Source organism: Melopsittacus undulatus, chromosome 4 (assembly GCF_012275295.1).
Source record: "Melopsittacus undulatus isolate bMelUnd1 chromosome 4, bMelUnd1.mat.Z, whole genome shotgun sequence".
NCBI classification, from domain to species: domain Eukaryota; kingdom Metazoa; phylum Chordata; class Aves; order Psittaciformes; family Psittaculidae; genus Melopsittacus; species Melopsittacus undulatus.
This window is the reverse complement of record NC_047530.1, coordinates 105,021,388-105,035,524: the sequence shown is the minus strand read 5'-3', so window position 1 is coordinate 105,035,524 and position 14,137 is coordinate 105,021,388. Positions and strand designations below refer to the sequence as shown.

The window sequence follows — 14,137 nt, the reverse complement described above, 5'->3', positions numbered from 1 at the left end:
ACTGTCTAAACCTAAAGACTAGAAAGTGGAAGTAATCTCTGTAACACATCTGAATTAATCTTGCTGTTTAAAAATGTAAAGGTTCCGATCTTCTTTAACAACCAACTTTGAAGAGGGTTATAGTGGCAATCCTCAGGGACAATCCTAATGATCTCACTCTGATTCCTCAAGTGTTAATGAAATAATGGTCATGAACGATAATGGTCAGGGAGGCTCCTGCTGCCCTTCTACTTCCATAAGTTTATGCTCAATTCTCCAGTTCCACCCCTAATGCTGCAGACATGGCTAGAAAGAATTCCTTTAAGTAATGAACCATATATTCAGTGTTCAAATTAGTTCCCATCCATGGAGATTATCTAAGTAGGTACTTCCCTGTATTTGCAATGCTTACATAGAAAGTTAACAGAAAAAGATGTAGCATTTCTGATCATGGGATGCATGTGTCAAAAGCAGGAAAATACTGACTAATTCATAAACTCTTCCCCCAGTTTCTCACATGGTTATTGAGGAAGTAAACTGTATTCAGAACCATCTTGAAATTGAGAAGACGTGCCGTGAAAGTGCTGAGGCTTTGGCTTCTAAGGTGAGAAGAATTATGGTGATTCTGTTTCATCTTATTTCTTTACTAACTTAAGATTGTATGCATGTGCCATATGTATTTTTGTATAAACTTTCAGATCTCTGAGATGGTTTTGAAGTGGCAAAACCCATAAGTGGGATGCAAAATACAATTCCTACCTTTAAACAAACCAAAAAAATACCTCTTTTAATTTACTTTCTATTTTGGAACAGTAAGTCAGGGACCAGCATCTTGATATCTAGTTTTTATATGCATTTAGGTTAAATGGAAAACAAGTTTTAGAACTGTCCTGTGTGAGGTATAAAACCATAATGAGCATTTCAATGTCTAAATCAAATGGAAAAAGTCAACCACTGCATTACATTTCAGGTGATTGTTTGTGAAAGCAAAGCGAGGGCAGGGGAAAGGTGACCTCCACTGCTCTGTTGATTGCGTCTAGTCTGATGAATTTAGCAAGTGTGTAATTTTCTATATTCCATCTCATCAGAAGTGCATTATTATTAAAGAATGTTTTTATCTCTCTTATATATTTTTGGTTGTGTAAAATGCATCTGAGCCACTTCATCAGAAAATGGATTACAGCAATTTTGAACCAAATTTCATTAGCAATGCTGACTGCTTTTTTTTTCCCCTTCTTTCCCCCCCCCCTTCCCATCCCCTGCCCGAAGTACATCTTTAGAAATGGTAAAAATCACACCAGCAAGAAATCACTTTAATTTAGATGCATTAGCAATGTACTTTGTGGAGGTATTTACTTAATTGTTTGCATAATGACACTATATTAGAATTCATAAGATAGACAATCAGCATATAAGTAAGAAAATGAACATATTTATGCAACTTTTCTTCTTCTCTGCACTTTTCCTGCAAAGCACATATAGGGGCAGCTCAAAGACTGAAGTTTACCCTACGGGGCTGCTTTGCTAAAGCTCATGTGTTTGTTGCGATGAGTTGACTAAACCCTGTAACGTTCCTCGCATCACTCTTCCTGCTTTCTCAGTTTCATGCATTGGGAATGAGCTGAAGAGTTTCTCAAGGGAAGCTCCTGTAGTTGGGGGGCTGAGGAAGAGGGAGATCAAAGGTAATATAAATGCAGGGTCAGGAGAACTGTACAGTGTGTTTGATTTGAAGGTAAATATTTAACTTCTAGGGTGTAGATTGACTTTGACATGTTGTATGCCATTAGCAGAAAACGGAGTCTCATTCTTAGACCAGAGTACAGGGATAGCTTGGCTGGTGGGTGGACAGTCACCCCAGCTTATGCCTCAGCATCCCTGAGACTGTGCAGAACTTGCCAAGAGCTGCTGGCATTGGATGTATATTTGCAGGACAGTGAAAGAAATTGAGAGAGTGAAACATTTGCAGCAGTCCCTGTTGTTCAGTTCTTTCTGGCACCTTAACTGATATGGAGATGTCTTAAGAGCCTCTTCTGTATCATCTGTGTTGAAGCATCCAGCCCAGAGTGGTTTCTGACTTGTGGTTTGACCCATAAAGAATTGGTTTATGATGTGGCATCTTGCATACGTTGACTCTACAGTAATAATTCCTGAGAACTGAAAATAATTCAGAAGAGTTTTGAGGTAATTCTGTTATGACTGGGAGTATAGTAGTTGTGGTGTTTGTAGTCTATGAGCAAAATAAAGGCATAGGAGGAGGACAGAGATTTTATTTGACCAATTGCTATAGGTGGCAAAACCAGACAAGCTTTCAGGAGCACAAGCCCTTCTTGTGGCCATTCAGCTGGGGCTCCTGTGGTGCTGGTACATGCTTAAAGGTAAGGAGCAAAAGAAGCTATCACAAAGATTGTGTAGCAGTAAGTAAGCTTGATAGTTGATTTGATTTGTTTTGAATCTGCACAAGGTATTTACTTAATCAGAAGTACCAGAGAGAAAAGAAGGGCATGGATGAAGCATCCTGTTGAATTCAAGCCTTCTCAGAGAAAAGTGAACAAGCTTTCCATCTTCAGACAATTTTAATTTTGAATGAAACATTTAATCTAGTGTTACTTTGTGGTTTTGATAGTTGGGTTTTCTTTAATGACAAAGGAGAAAAAATAAAGTTGACCTTTTTTTTCTTGCACAGCAGCTTAAAGACAGCCTAACTCTCTTCTTACTGTTTGTGCTTCTCAACTTCCAGCTGAACAAAGAAAATAAGACCTTGAAAAGAATTAGTATGCTTTATATGGCAAAACTGGGCCCAGATATTATCACTGAAGAGATTAACATCGATGAGGATGATTCATCCACAGATACAGAAGCTAACTCTGGATCATGCAATTCTGTGCACTGTCAGCAGCAAATAAAAGGTGAGTGTTGTTGCTGAGCCCGTGCCACCATGCAAGGCAAAAGTTGCCTAAAGAATGGAAGTATTGGTTTGGGCCAGAGATCCTTCTGACTCTGATTTGTGCTGCTGAGAGTGGTCATCAAAGGATTTCCAGGGGACTGTAAGAGCATTGTAGTGTTACTGTATACTGTATGTGGTGGATATACAGCTGAAAAGTAGGTTACAATGCAATAGGAAAATGAGATTACAGCTGAGTTCAGTATTATAGAGTTGGTAAAAGAAATATTTCCTCAGATCCATAGCAAAGTAAATGTTCAGCAGAAGGACAAGGTCACCTTGCTATTGCTTTAGCTGCAATGTCACTATTGCAAAGCTTATAATATAGGAGTCTCCACTTCTGTTTCCATTATGTACTTTCATATGCAGGAACTTCATATTCTAGAGCTGTCACAAAACAAGGAGCTTAAAAAGAAGCTGTTGTACTGGGTATACATTGAAATACATTGATAAGAAAAATCTGTGCTTCATAAAGAAATTTCTGCTTCTTTTTTGAAAGGCAAATCATAGTCTATAACCCCAAATCTGCCTTCCTTTCTTGTCTAACTGTGTAATGAATCTAACACAATTCTGTGTGTTATTACATCACAGTACCCAAAAAAGGGGAATGTCCACGTTTGGTGACAGGGAGAAATGGTTAATTTTTATTTTTACTTTCACTTCTTTCTGCTAGTAAGTGACAATAGCAAATGATGTCTAAGAGCAGTGTTCCTGAACTTTCAGCCTGACCTTGTTAATTGTTTTCTGTTTGAATGCAGCAGCCTCACTGAAGTGGTTCAAAGTATCACTGAGAGAAAAAAAGGAGTGTTGTAAAAATGCCTTAAAGAAATCCCACCTAAGAAACAAGATGTCATAGTACACTTCCATATTAAGCATATTTCCATCCTATAGATGAAAGAAAAGAGGCAGAGAAGGGTGTGATCTGCACCATACACCCCATCTGAGTCTGAAATAAGACTCTGGAGTTCCTTCTGTCTTTTATTGGAGAAAGATGTCAAGAATACATGTAAAGAGAGCAGAGACTCTGGCTGCAGATCAGAGGAGAGCATGGTTAGGAGGGTAGCAGGGTCAAACTGGAAAAATATTTGAGAAAGGCTCTGATGCACATGCTCTCTGTCTTGATGAAGAATTCATCAAAGAGCAGAATGTGACATATTGAGGATCTTGGAAGCCTTTTAGCCTTCTTCTCATCATTCAGTAAAATACTGCATGTTTCTTGGAATGATTCCTTCCCTCCCACCACTTTTCTTTAAGGATATACAAATAAGGTTGTACAGTCTGAGGCTCTTCATGCTGTATGGATATGCATTTTCTTCTAGATAATGAGGTTGATATGTGTATTGTAAGACCTGACTTAATCCAGTTACTATAAATGTCAGTGAGACTTTTTCCCCTGTTAATTTCACTGGAAAGCACAAATCCATAGACCAGACAATTTGGTTTAAGAATCTTCTGGGAAAACAGGCCTTTCTACTTACTTTAAAGTGTATATGCCTGTAATCTGGAGGAAAAATAAGTCTGAGGCTCCTGCACTGGGAGAAGGGGGCTGGGGTTGAATCACCATTTTCAAGATATGAGACCAAACAGAATGACATCCAGTAGGTCATCATCATCTGCAACTGATTAGCAACGATTGTCTCAGCTCATGGCTGCTACTCAATGAACAGCAGTGCTATGAAATCCTGGAAGCAGGTGGGGAATCAGAGCACTTACTGGAAGCTAATATATATCAATACATTTATATTTTTTATGGTGATTTTATGTTAACCTAAACCTTGATATATTATGTATGCAAACTGATCTCCTGTTAAGAAGCAATTATAATCAAATGTTGTATTCCATTGTGAATTTAATTTATTTCGTATTTTGATAATTAAGGAACAAAAAATTCTGAGGGGAAAATTACAAGCATTAGCTCTTCCATCAGTAAAGGTTCTGTTCTGCCTCTGCTCACAGAATGTTGCAAAGACTATGAATTGGCAGCTGTTCAGGACAATTTCTTCAGCGAAAACCTCCCAAGTATTAACTGCCTGTTGGTTTGTTTATTTCCCTTGTGACAAGAACTCATGATCCAAAAAGAACTGAAGTGCATTAATGTGTTTTAAAGGATGCCTATTAAAAATTGCTTTCTGCTACCTCTGTACCAGAGTCTCTGAGATGTGCCAGTCTCCTGAGTAGGGCTGAGGACACTCTGTAGTGGCAGGATTGGCCCCATTGTAGCAGGAAATAAATCATTCAGAATGCAAATAAAGACAGCAATACTGAACAGGGCAGCTTACCTCAATAATGTAAATCTGAAACTGGGGCCCAGTTATAGATCTGTTACTTGACACTTATGCAAAGTTCCTAAATTATTGAGGACATGTCTTGAATAGAGCTGATGCTTTGTATGTAGTTAGGGTGTTTCATAGTTTATTCTACTTGCATTGCTGTGACATTTCCTTTGTTGTTTTCTTCTAAGAGTAAAATATATCTTTAATTTCCTTTCCTAAACTGTAGAGCTGCGAGATCAAATTGTATCTGTTCATGAGGAAAAGAAGACCTTGGCCATTGAACTGGAAAACCTGAGGTGCAAACTTGTAGAAGTAATTGAAGAAGTATGTATTGTACCATGGAAGGCGAGATCACGTTAGCGTGTAGTCAGTACTTTTTGTATCTAATTTTGCTAAAAACACTCAGTTGTGAAGTTAATTGAATACTATCTAATCGCAAGTCCTGCCAGCCTTCCCATATGATGGACCACTTAAGGCATACACCTAGAAGGGGCCTTCTATGTCAAGAGTCCACTCTGCTGCAGTTGCTGTCTCGTGACTTCTCCTGATCTGTTCTAACACCCGTATTATAACTCTTATCTTCTTTTCCTGACAGCCCCTCTCCCATGCAGCCTGCAGGGTTGTTTTGGATTTTTTTAAACCTGTAGATGTGCAAGAAATACTTTTGGAGGATGCCCAGCTTAATCATTGGTGCTATTTCATTGAGCATATCCTTGAGTTGGCAGTGCCCTGTCATGGTAATTAGACCAGCAAATTAGCTTTTTGAGCCAGCAGAGTTTCATTCCTGCTTGAGAATTGGATAAGCCATGTACTGATGCAAATCAGGACTTAGTGCTTCTTCCTGTCTATGCAGCACTAGCATTCAGAAAGACACAGCTGATGGCTCTTGGACAATGAACAGAGCACAGGAAAAAATCCAAAACAGCAGCCTGACTATATTAAAATACAAAGAGTCAAGGACAAGCTAGTAACTTTTCAACCAGGTGCTATGGTGCTTGATGCTGAAGGGTTCCAAAGATGTTGTATTTGCAGCTGTGAGTGGTACATGCCATGAATGGGCCATAGGAGGATTAGTTCATAACCCTTTTATGACATCTATTGTGAGGTCTCTGGGTTGGGGTAAAAATGTTTTCCATCCCACTGGTAACTCTAACAACAAGCCAAATCGAAGAATTACATCAAGCAAAATATTGCTTACGTGATGTATGTGCCATATGTCTTATGCCACTAACTAAATACTCTTTTATTTGTTCTTTATACTTTTCTAGGTAAATAGAGTGAAAGACGAAAAGGCTGCTTTGACATCAGAAGTTAATAAGCAGCAAAAATTGTTGGAGAAATGTAACAGAGGTGTGTGGTCTCAGCAAGTTCTTTAACAGTTTGTTACATCCTTTGCAGAAGCTTCAGAGGTTTTATGTTGTAGCACAGAGTAGGATACACAACAGTGACTATGGTCCAGGTCTGACACTTGGCCTCATTGGAACAGGCACTACATAAACACATGGACTGTGTAAACACATGGATTATTCTGGACTGTCTCTACTGCAGGAAAATGTGACAGTGTAAATAGCTGGTTGTACATGTGAATAGAAAAATTCTTTGCTCTGTGGTGTAAGTGGCAAGCTAAGGCAATCCTTCACAGAGATGGAGTTTGAATCTTCATTTCCTGTTTTCCTAAATCATTACATTAGCCTTCCTATTAGTTGGGAAACAGCTGAATATCTGAAGAATTGAGAGCAGCTTCTTGTATGTTCATAGGATGATGAGAAAAAGGCAAGAGTACTAGGAATGAGCTAAGTAGGATTTCCAAGTTACAAAAAGAAAGTGGAAACTTTTCTTTTCTAGAAAGAGAGAGAAAACCAGCGCAGGGCAAGTCTAAAAGTTCAGAAAATGAAAGCTTTTTCATAATGAGTGTTAGTGCTTCCACATGAGAAACAGTTGACCCAAAAGAAGTTCAGAGAGGAGAAACACTTTAGTGCCTTAGATTACTGTGCCCTTTTCTCTTGATTCCAATTTAGCTTTATAAACTTAAAAATTGCTTGTTTAAAAGTCTCCTTGCTTGTTTTACATTCTCCTGAAGTGGAAGACAGTGGATCTGGCCAAGATATAGGAGAGTGTATGCTGTAAGCTTCCATCACATATTCATTTCTTACTCTTCAATGTGTCTGCATTGCTTAAGCCTACGACTGGTAGTACTTGAATACTCTTAGAACACCAAGGCATGCCCCATGGTTAACTTTAGCCACTCATATGAACCTGGCTTTTGTGGGCACAGATTAAATACAGGTAACACAAAATTGCACTGTTTTCTTCTTGAGGTGTCTTTAAACCTCTGTTGTGAAGGGACACGTCAAGTCTCACTGAAACCAGGTGGGCAGATACAGGTGCCTCAAAATAACATAGCAATCTTTGATTCAGCAAGGCTCTCTCGATACTTTTGGTCACTTAGAGCCAAAGAGGCAAAATGTGATCTGTGCTACATGATGCCTGTTACTGGAGATTTGGAGTCTGGATGGGAGGAGTATTACTGTATTCAGAAGAATAGTAATTGTGCATATATATGTAGTGAAGTGTACAGCAAAAAGGATAGGTATTGCAAAATGGACTATATATGGAAATGTAAAACTAGGTTACATCTTCATTCAAGAATTCATGCTACTAGGGAATAACAGGTTATCTGGGTAAATTGAGCAGTACTTTATTCTTTTGATCCATTCTGCTTCTGATCTCATTTTATTCTTCTAAAACAGTGTCTGTGCTGGCAGTAGAGGAGTATGAAGAACTCCATGTAAACTTTGAACTGGAAAAGAACCTGCGGAAGAAAGCGGAGTCATTTGCACAAGAGGTGAGTGGTCAAGAAAAAGAGATCTTGTGAAATGAAGACAACTGGGCAAAAACTTATCAGTCTAAGTGACTTGATTTCAGTTCCTAGATCTCATAAAAAAGATGGCTTTGAATGGCCACATACTACTTAGTCAACATCTGTACTTCATCTGTAAAATAGGTTTGTTGTTTAAACAGCATTTATAAAGCATTTCAGAATTGTCCATGCAGCCTTACCTCTTTCCCCTTTTAAAGTGAGACTTTGAATTTATAACAGGCTTAGTTAGCCGTGACATTTCAGTGTGATGTATGTAGTTGCTTGATCTGGGAAGGATCAGCTGCCTTTCTAGTGATATAATTTGAATTGCTGTGTGTTTCATGAAAAATATGTGAACTCACAAAAAATAGTTGCAAAATACAGTATTAGTTTAGGCCTGTGCAAGTTTGGCTGCTATTTAATATAAGCCTTTCAAATGACCTATTGCAGGCACCATTCAAGCTAAAAAAAATTGTTTCCATAGTCTAGAAAAGGTATAAACTCCCAAGGAGGAATATGAGTTACTGGGGAGCATTATGGAATGCCTGCTGGTTGCTCTGCTGGCTTGAAACTGGCAATGTTTGCCTTACAAAACACAACAAACTCTTTCAATCTGTTAATAGACTTAAGCTCCATAAAATCATGAGGTTTGTTTGGGGTTCTTTTTGGGGGTGGAATAGGATGTGTGTGTGTGGGTGTTTTAATTTTTCCTCATGGTCTTTTTCTGTTTGCACTCTGGATATTGAGAGCTCTGTACTTGGATTATATTTTCAAGCTTCTCTATCCCAACCCATGCATTGATATTTTCTTTAATAAAAGTTAGGCTTCCTGAATAATCATTTTTCAGGTTGCTCAGGTTTAAAGCAAAATGACATGAGTCGTCAGTACTGGGATATTGTAAATAAAAGAAACATCTGATATGAAGTGGATTTTACATTTTGAAACTGTGGCTGTCAGCAAGCAGGTATTTAGCCTTCAGAAAGTCAGCTTTCAGTAGAGTTTTTTTGCTTTTCGGTTTTGCTGCTGCTGTTTCTCTCTCAAAATCCCTTAAAAATATATTTGATAACTCCTGTACAGCTACTGCATTCAGTCACTGATTGTAAATAAGAGCATATATACATTTTGAACCTGCATAGAAAACAGTGAAGAGGTTTTCTGTGTTCTGTTTCTAGGGTATTTGAGTATTTTGCATATGAACAGAATCGTATAGTAACAAAACAAATCTTTGGGATTTGAGATAAACTGTAAGTACATTTGAAAATCTGGAAGCCAAGGGTGATGAAGCTAATAGATGTTCTTTGCACTTGCCCTCTGTCTCTGTGCTACGTGTAGAGGTTGGAGGACTTCACAGCATCTTGACCCAAAGGGACTGGTTCTCCTTCATGTTCTCTCCTTTGCAAGGTCACCCTGTTGACCCTTTGGGAAACTTGTTCAAGGAGCTAACTTGGATGAAACCTGATAAGTTATGGGTATAGATCAGTTTCTGTTAACAGGAAGATTCGTTTTTGTGTAACATGGCTGGGTGCTCCTCCTGAAGGGGACAGGTATTTGCAAATTCAAGTGTATAAAGCTTTGACACATTCTCTTTCATTTGCACAGGTATGTGATATAACCTAGCTTTAGATGGACTACTGTTTATCAGGTCCACTACTGAAGCTTGGAATATTTGATGAGTCAACTTGTAGTTGAAGTAAATTTAAATTTAATGTGACTTTATAGAATCATAGAACAGTTAGGATTGGAAAGGACCTTATGATCCTGAAGTTCCAACCCCCCTGCCATGGGCAGGGACACCTCACACTAAACCATATCACCCAAGGCTCTGTCCAACCTGGCCTTTTTTACTTTTTTACTTTAAAATTTTTTACTGTAAGGGTGGTGAGGCACTGGAATGGGTTGCCCAAGGAAGTTGTGAATGCTCCATCCCTGGCAGTGTTCAAGGCCAGTTTGGACAGAGCCTTGGATGAGATGGTTTAGTGTGAGCTGTCCCTGCCCATGGCAGGGGGTTGGAACTGGATGATCTTAAGGTCCTTTCCAACCCTAACTATTCTATGATTGTAAACCAAAGTATTGCCTGTGTTTTTGAAGTATTGATTTGGATTTTTTCAAGCCTTTTACCAGTCTGTGCTATAAAATATTACCTTCATGCAACTGCTTTTAAATTTTAGGAAAGCTGGATTTGTTCGTTACCTAACCTTTCATGGTAACTGTTTATAACGTGAATTGTATTAAACCTCATGAGATTGTTCAGGCATTATTGTTTTATTAGTGGTGTTTGTTGTCTCTAATGGCTGCAGAATGGTTATTTTAAGAAAGCAAATCTCTTAAGTGTTATGCATGTTCATTTATTCATTATTACAGTATCTATCTTGAGTCTCCTGCTGCTGCTTTGTTTTATCTTCTAAAGTACAGAGCAATTATGTGCTTCTGTTCATTAACAACAGAAGAATGTACATAAAGACCTTGCATGTCTCAGAAATGAGGGATTTCTAAATGCATAGTGAAGCTGGTTTTCACATCATGGAAGAGTATCATCTGATGCTGTGGACTTGGAATGTTGCTTTTGCTTAGATTCATACATGTAATATTCAGACACCTATAAATTTTGAAAGATGATATTTAAAGTACTTTTTGTATTTGAATAACAAAGTGACAGGCAAGCTGTTAAGTACAATGCCAAAGAAATGCTGATTATTTGCAAACAAGTATTTCTTGGTTGTTGTCATTATTTAGCTGTTGTCTCTTCCAAAAATACAAGCCCCTGTTATTGCAGATTGACAGTGCAGTTGAGGCTTTTCACTCCCTGAAGTTGTCCCATCCAAAAAGGAGTCACTACAACAGTGAACTTTCGGCCTGTATTAATCATCTGTTCGTATATCTGCTTCTCTTCCCTCAGTATCACACTATTTAGAAAGTTTTGGGGATGTTTTCTGAAATAGAGGAGCCTGAGACAGCAAAGACATTGCTCATTTGTGTTTGGGCAATGAAGAGCATTTCAAATTACACTAAAGATCTGTTATCTTTGGCCTGGTTTCACACTGATGGTGTCCCTTAAGTGACCTGAGACATTAGAGAGACGGGCTCTGGCCCGCAGCTGCATCCACAACAGCAAAGCTTTATGCTCTGGTGAGGCTGGCTGAGCCTCCTCTCACATGGATTGTGCCGTAGTCGCAGCTGTGTTTTGAGAGCTGAAGTTTCTAGGATGTGCTTACAGGAGCTGTTTCGATTACACTAAGGATGTGCAGGGATTTTGTGCTTGCTTTCATCAGCCACATGTTTTCTCTGTCCCTATAAAATGTTTCTTGGGGAAAAAAAACAAAACAAAAATCCAGCTGGATTTTTGCTTGCATTATGCAGAAGCCAGAGTTGTTGGTTGTGATAAGCTGTACAGTGTTGAGAGAAGGAATAACTGAGTAAAGAGCTGCACTGTATGTTCAGTGCTTTGTGTTTTATTTGTTTGGAGCACTTTGAGAAAGGAAATAGGCTCACAGTAATGTGGGTGTCACCGTAGCACCATGACATCAGAATGGCACATCTCTGTTTGTGGCTTCTCAGTCTTGTAACTCATTGAGTTATAGACTTACTGCCTGTGGAGGGTCATGGGCATGTTGTCTAAGGGTGTGAAGGATCAGAATCTTGCCTTCATGGGGGGAGTTGGCTCATGTATTCATATTAAAACCTTTCTCCATAGCGTGGCTTCACCTTTTAGCTTGACCCTCCTGGGGTTGCATTGCGGGTGTGATGGAAGGAAAGCAGATGAGTGGCTGTTGCGGGCTGCTTGTCAAGGGGATGCCCTTTACATCCTGCCCTTTGCATCCTGCCCTTCTGGCAAGCAAGGAGGTTTTGCCACAGAACATGAGCAATTGGGAGTGCAGGTGTGAGAGGTAACGGGTGGGTGAGTGTGTGTGCAGAGGCAAACACAGATGAGGGGAGAGGAAAGACAAGGAGAGGGGAAGAGGGAGAGAAGCACATATAGGAGTGAGCGAACACTTGAAAATCAGAGCTTTTGATTAAAAAAAAATCTAATACAGCTGTAATTATAGTCATGCTGCTGGCACCACCATAATATATATTTAATTAATCAAAAATGGTCCAACTTCAAACATTAGAATTCACGCTCTTTAGAGGTTCTAAAGAAACTGAGTAAATATTGTCAGCCGTGGTGTGGAGAGGGGGAAGGAAAAAGAAAGAGGGTTTGAAGTGAGTCACAATCCATTGTGAAAGGTACGGGAATCTGCATAAAAGAACTAAATAAATAGAGTGTGTAAGGGGCGGGGGCATGGAAGAATCTTCACCTACCTGAATAAAACAGGGTTGTTAACACAGGAATCTTGGCAAGCTTAACTAGAATCCTTGTGTCATGTTTTAAGAGACACTTTAAGCTCTCTCAGCTGTTTCTGGAGCAGTTTATAAGAAAACAGAGGAAGGCAGAGAGTATCTTGAAGGCCATCACAATAATACAGAGGCTAGCCCTGAAAAACGCTCTTCTACAAACATGAGCAAAATACAATACGCACAGCCAAAGCAAGCCAAAAGGGGAGGAATACAGGGAGAAGTAAATTGAAAGTCTTAGTGATGTAAAAGTCCCATACATCCTGCTTTGCAACAGTGTTTTGTAAAGTGATCTCGTGGTTTAACCCCAGCTGGCAGCTCAGCCCCACACAGCCACTCACTCACTTCACCTTGGTGGGTTGAGGGAGACAATCAGAAGGGTAAAAGTGAGAAAACTCGTGGGTTGAGATTAAAACAGTTTAATAAGCAAAGCAAAAACCGTGCACGCAAGCAGAGCAAAACAAGGGATTCATTCACCGTTTCCCAATGAATGCAGGTGTTCAGCCATCTCCAGGAAAGCAGGGCTCCACCACACACTGCAGTTACTTGGGAGGACAAATGCCATCACTCCCAATGTCCCTCTTTTCGTCTTCCTCCAGGTTTGCATGCTGAGCACGAAGCCATATCATATGGGATCAGCTGTTCCAGCTGTGTCCCCTACCAACTCCTTGTACACCCCCACACTGCTTGCTGGTGGGGTGAGGAGCAGAAAAGGCCTTGACTTTTCTGTAAGTGCTGCTCTGCAGTGACAAAAACCATTATTAACACTGTTTTATCACAAATCCAAATCATAGCTCCATACCAGCTACTGTGGAGAAAATTAACTCTACCCCAACTGAAACCAGCACAAGTGAACAGTTTATTACTGTCATGTATGCTGGCATCTAAAGTTACTTTGGAAACCTCCCAAGGAAAAGGCAGTGTACTCTCAAAGTTAGCACTGAGCTACTGTTTTCTGTCCTCTGACTCTGGGAAAAATAGAAATGAAGTGTCAAACTGCTGAGCACATTGTTGGGGTTCCTCTCACTTTTGAGGCTAGCGCAGGCTGTTTCCCAAAATGCACAATTGAGGAGGGGGAAGGGGTTTCCCAGGTGCTTATGGTTACCTGTAAAATAGTTTCTAGTTTATCATAGAATCATAAAATGGCTTAGGTTGGAAAGGACCTTAAGCTCACCCAGTTACAGCCCCCCTGCCGTGGGCAGGGACACCTCACACTAAACCATATCACCCAAGTCTCTGCCCGACCTGGCCTTGAACACTGCCAGAGATGGAACATTCACCACTCCTTTGGACAACCTGTGCCAGTGCCTCACCACCCTCACCTTTGAGAAGCTGGAAGGCTGTGTTCAAATTAACTGTGATCCTGATGGGTTGAAAAATACAAAATGAATCATAATGTGCATTGATTTTTCCCTCCAGTTCTCAATACTTATGGATGCATTAAACCAGCACACTATACTTTTAAGGAATCATTACACAACAGCATGTTTGCATTTAACTTGTTTACCTCAAAATGCCTGAATCTCTTACCTAGGTCAATGTCCAGCTGGCATTACTCAATCTGGAACTGAATCTTCCTTTACAGAAAGATAAAAGGTGGCTATCATTTTATAAGACTTAGGAAAAACTATTGTCATTCTCAACAGATGTCTGCGCTGCTCATGAGGTTGCGTGCAATGGATTTGGTTATCTTGATGACATGAGCTCCCAAAGAATGCTTCGTCAGATGCATTTGACATTTTGGGTTCATTT

At 39.7% G+C, this 14,137-nt stretch overlaps 1 protein-coding gene across 5 annotated transcripts in view; it reads left to right on the top strand.

Moving 5' to 3' along the window:
- Window positions 1-14,137, top strand: part of SHTN1 (shootin 1) — a 64,168-nt gene that overhangs the window by 20,350 nt on the left and 29,681 nt on the right. For all 5 annotated transcript variants that reach the window (XM_031053896.2, XM_031053895.2, XM_031053897.2 and 2 more), the window contains 5 exons: window positions 489-583; window positions 2,717-2,885; window positions 5,420-5,517; window positions 6,462-6,543; window positions 7,944-8,038. In XM_031053896.2, the coding sequence (XP_030909756.2) occupies window positions 489-583; window positions 2,717-2,885; window positions 5,420-5,517; window positions 6,462-6,543; window positions 7,944-8,038 (539 nt within the window). The remainder of the gene's footprint in view (window positions 1-488; window positions 584-2,716; window positions 2,886-5,419; window positions 5,518-6,461; window positions 6,544-7,943; window positions 8,039-14,137) is intronic.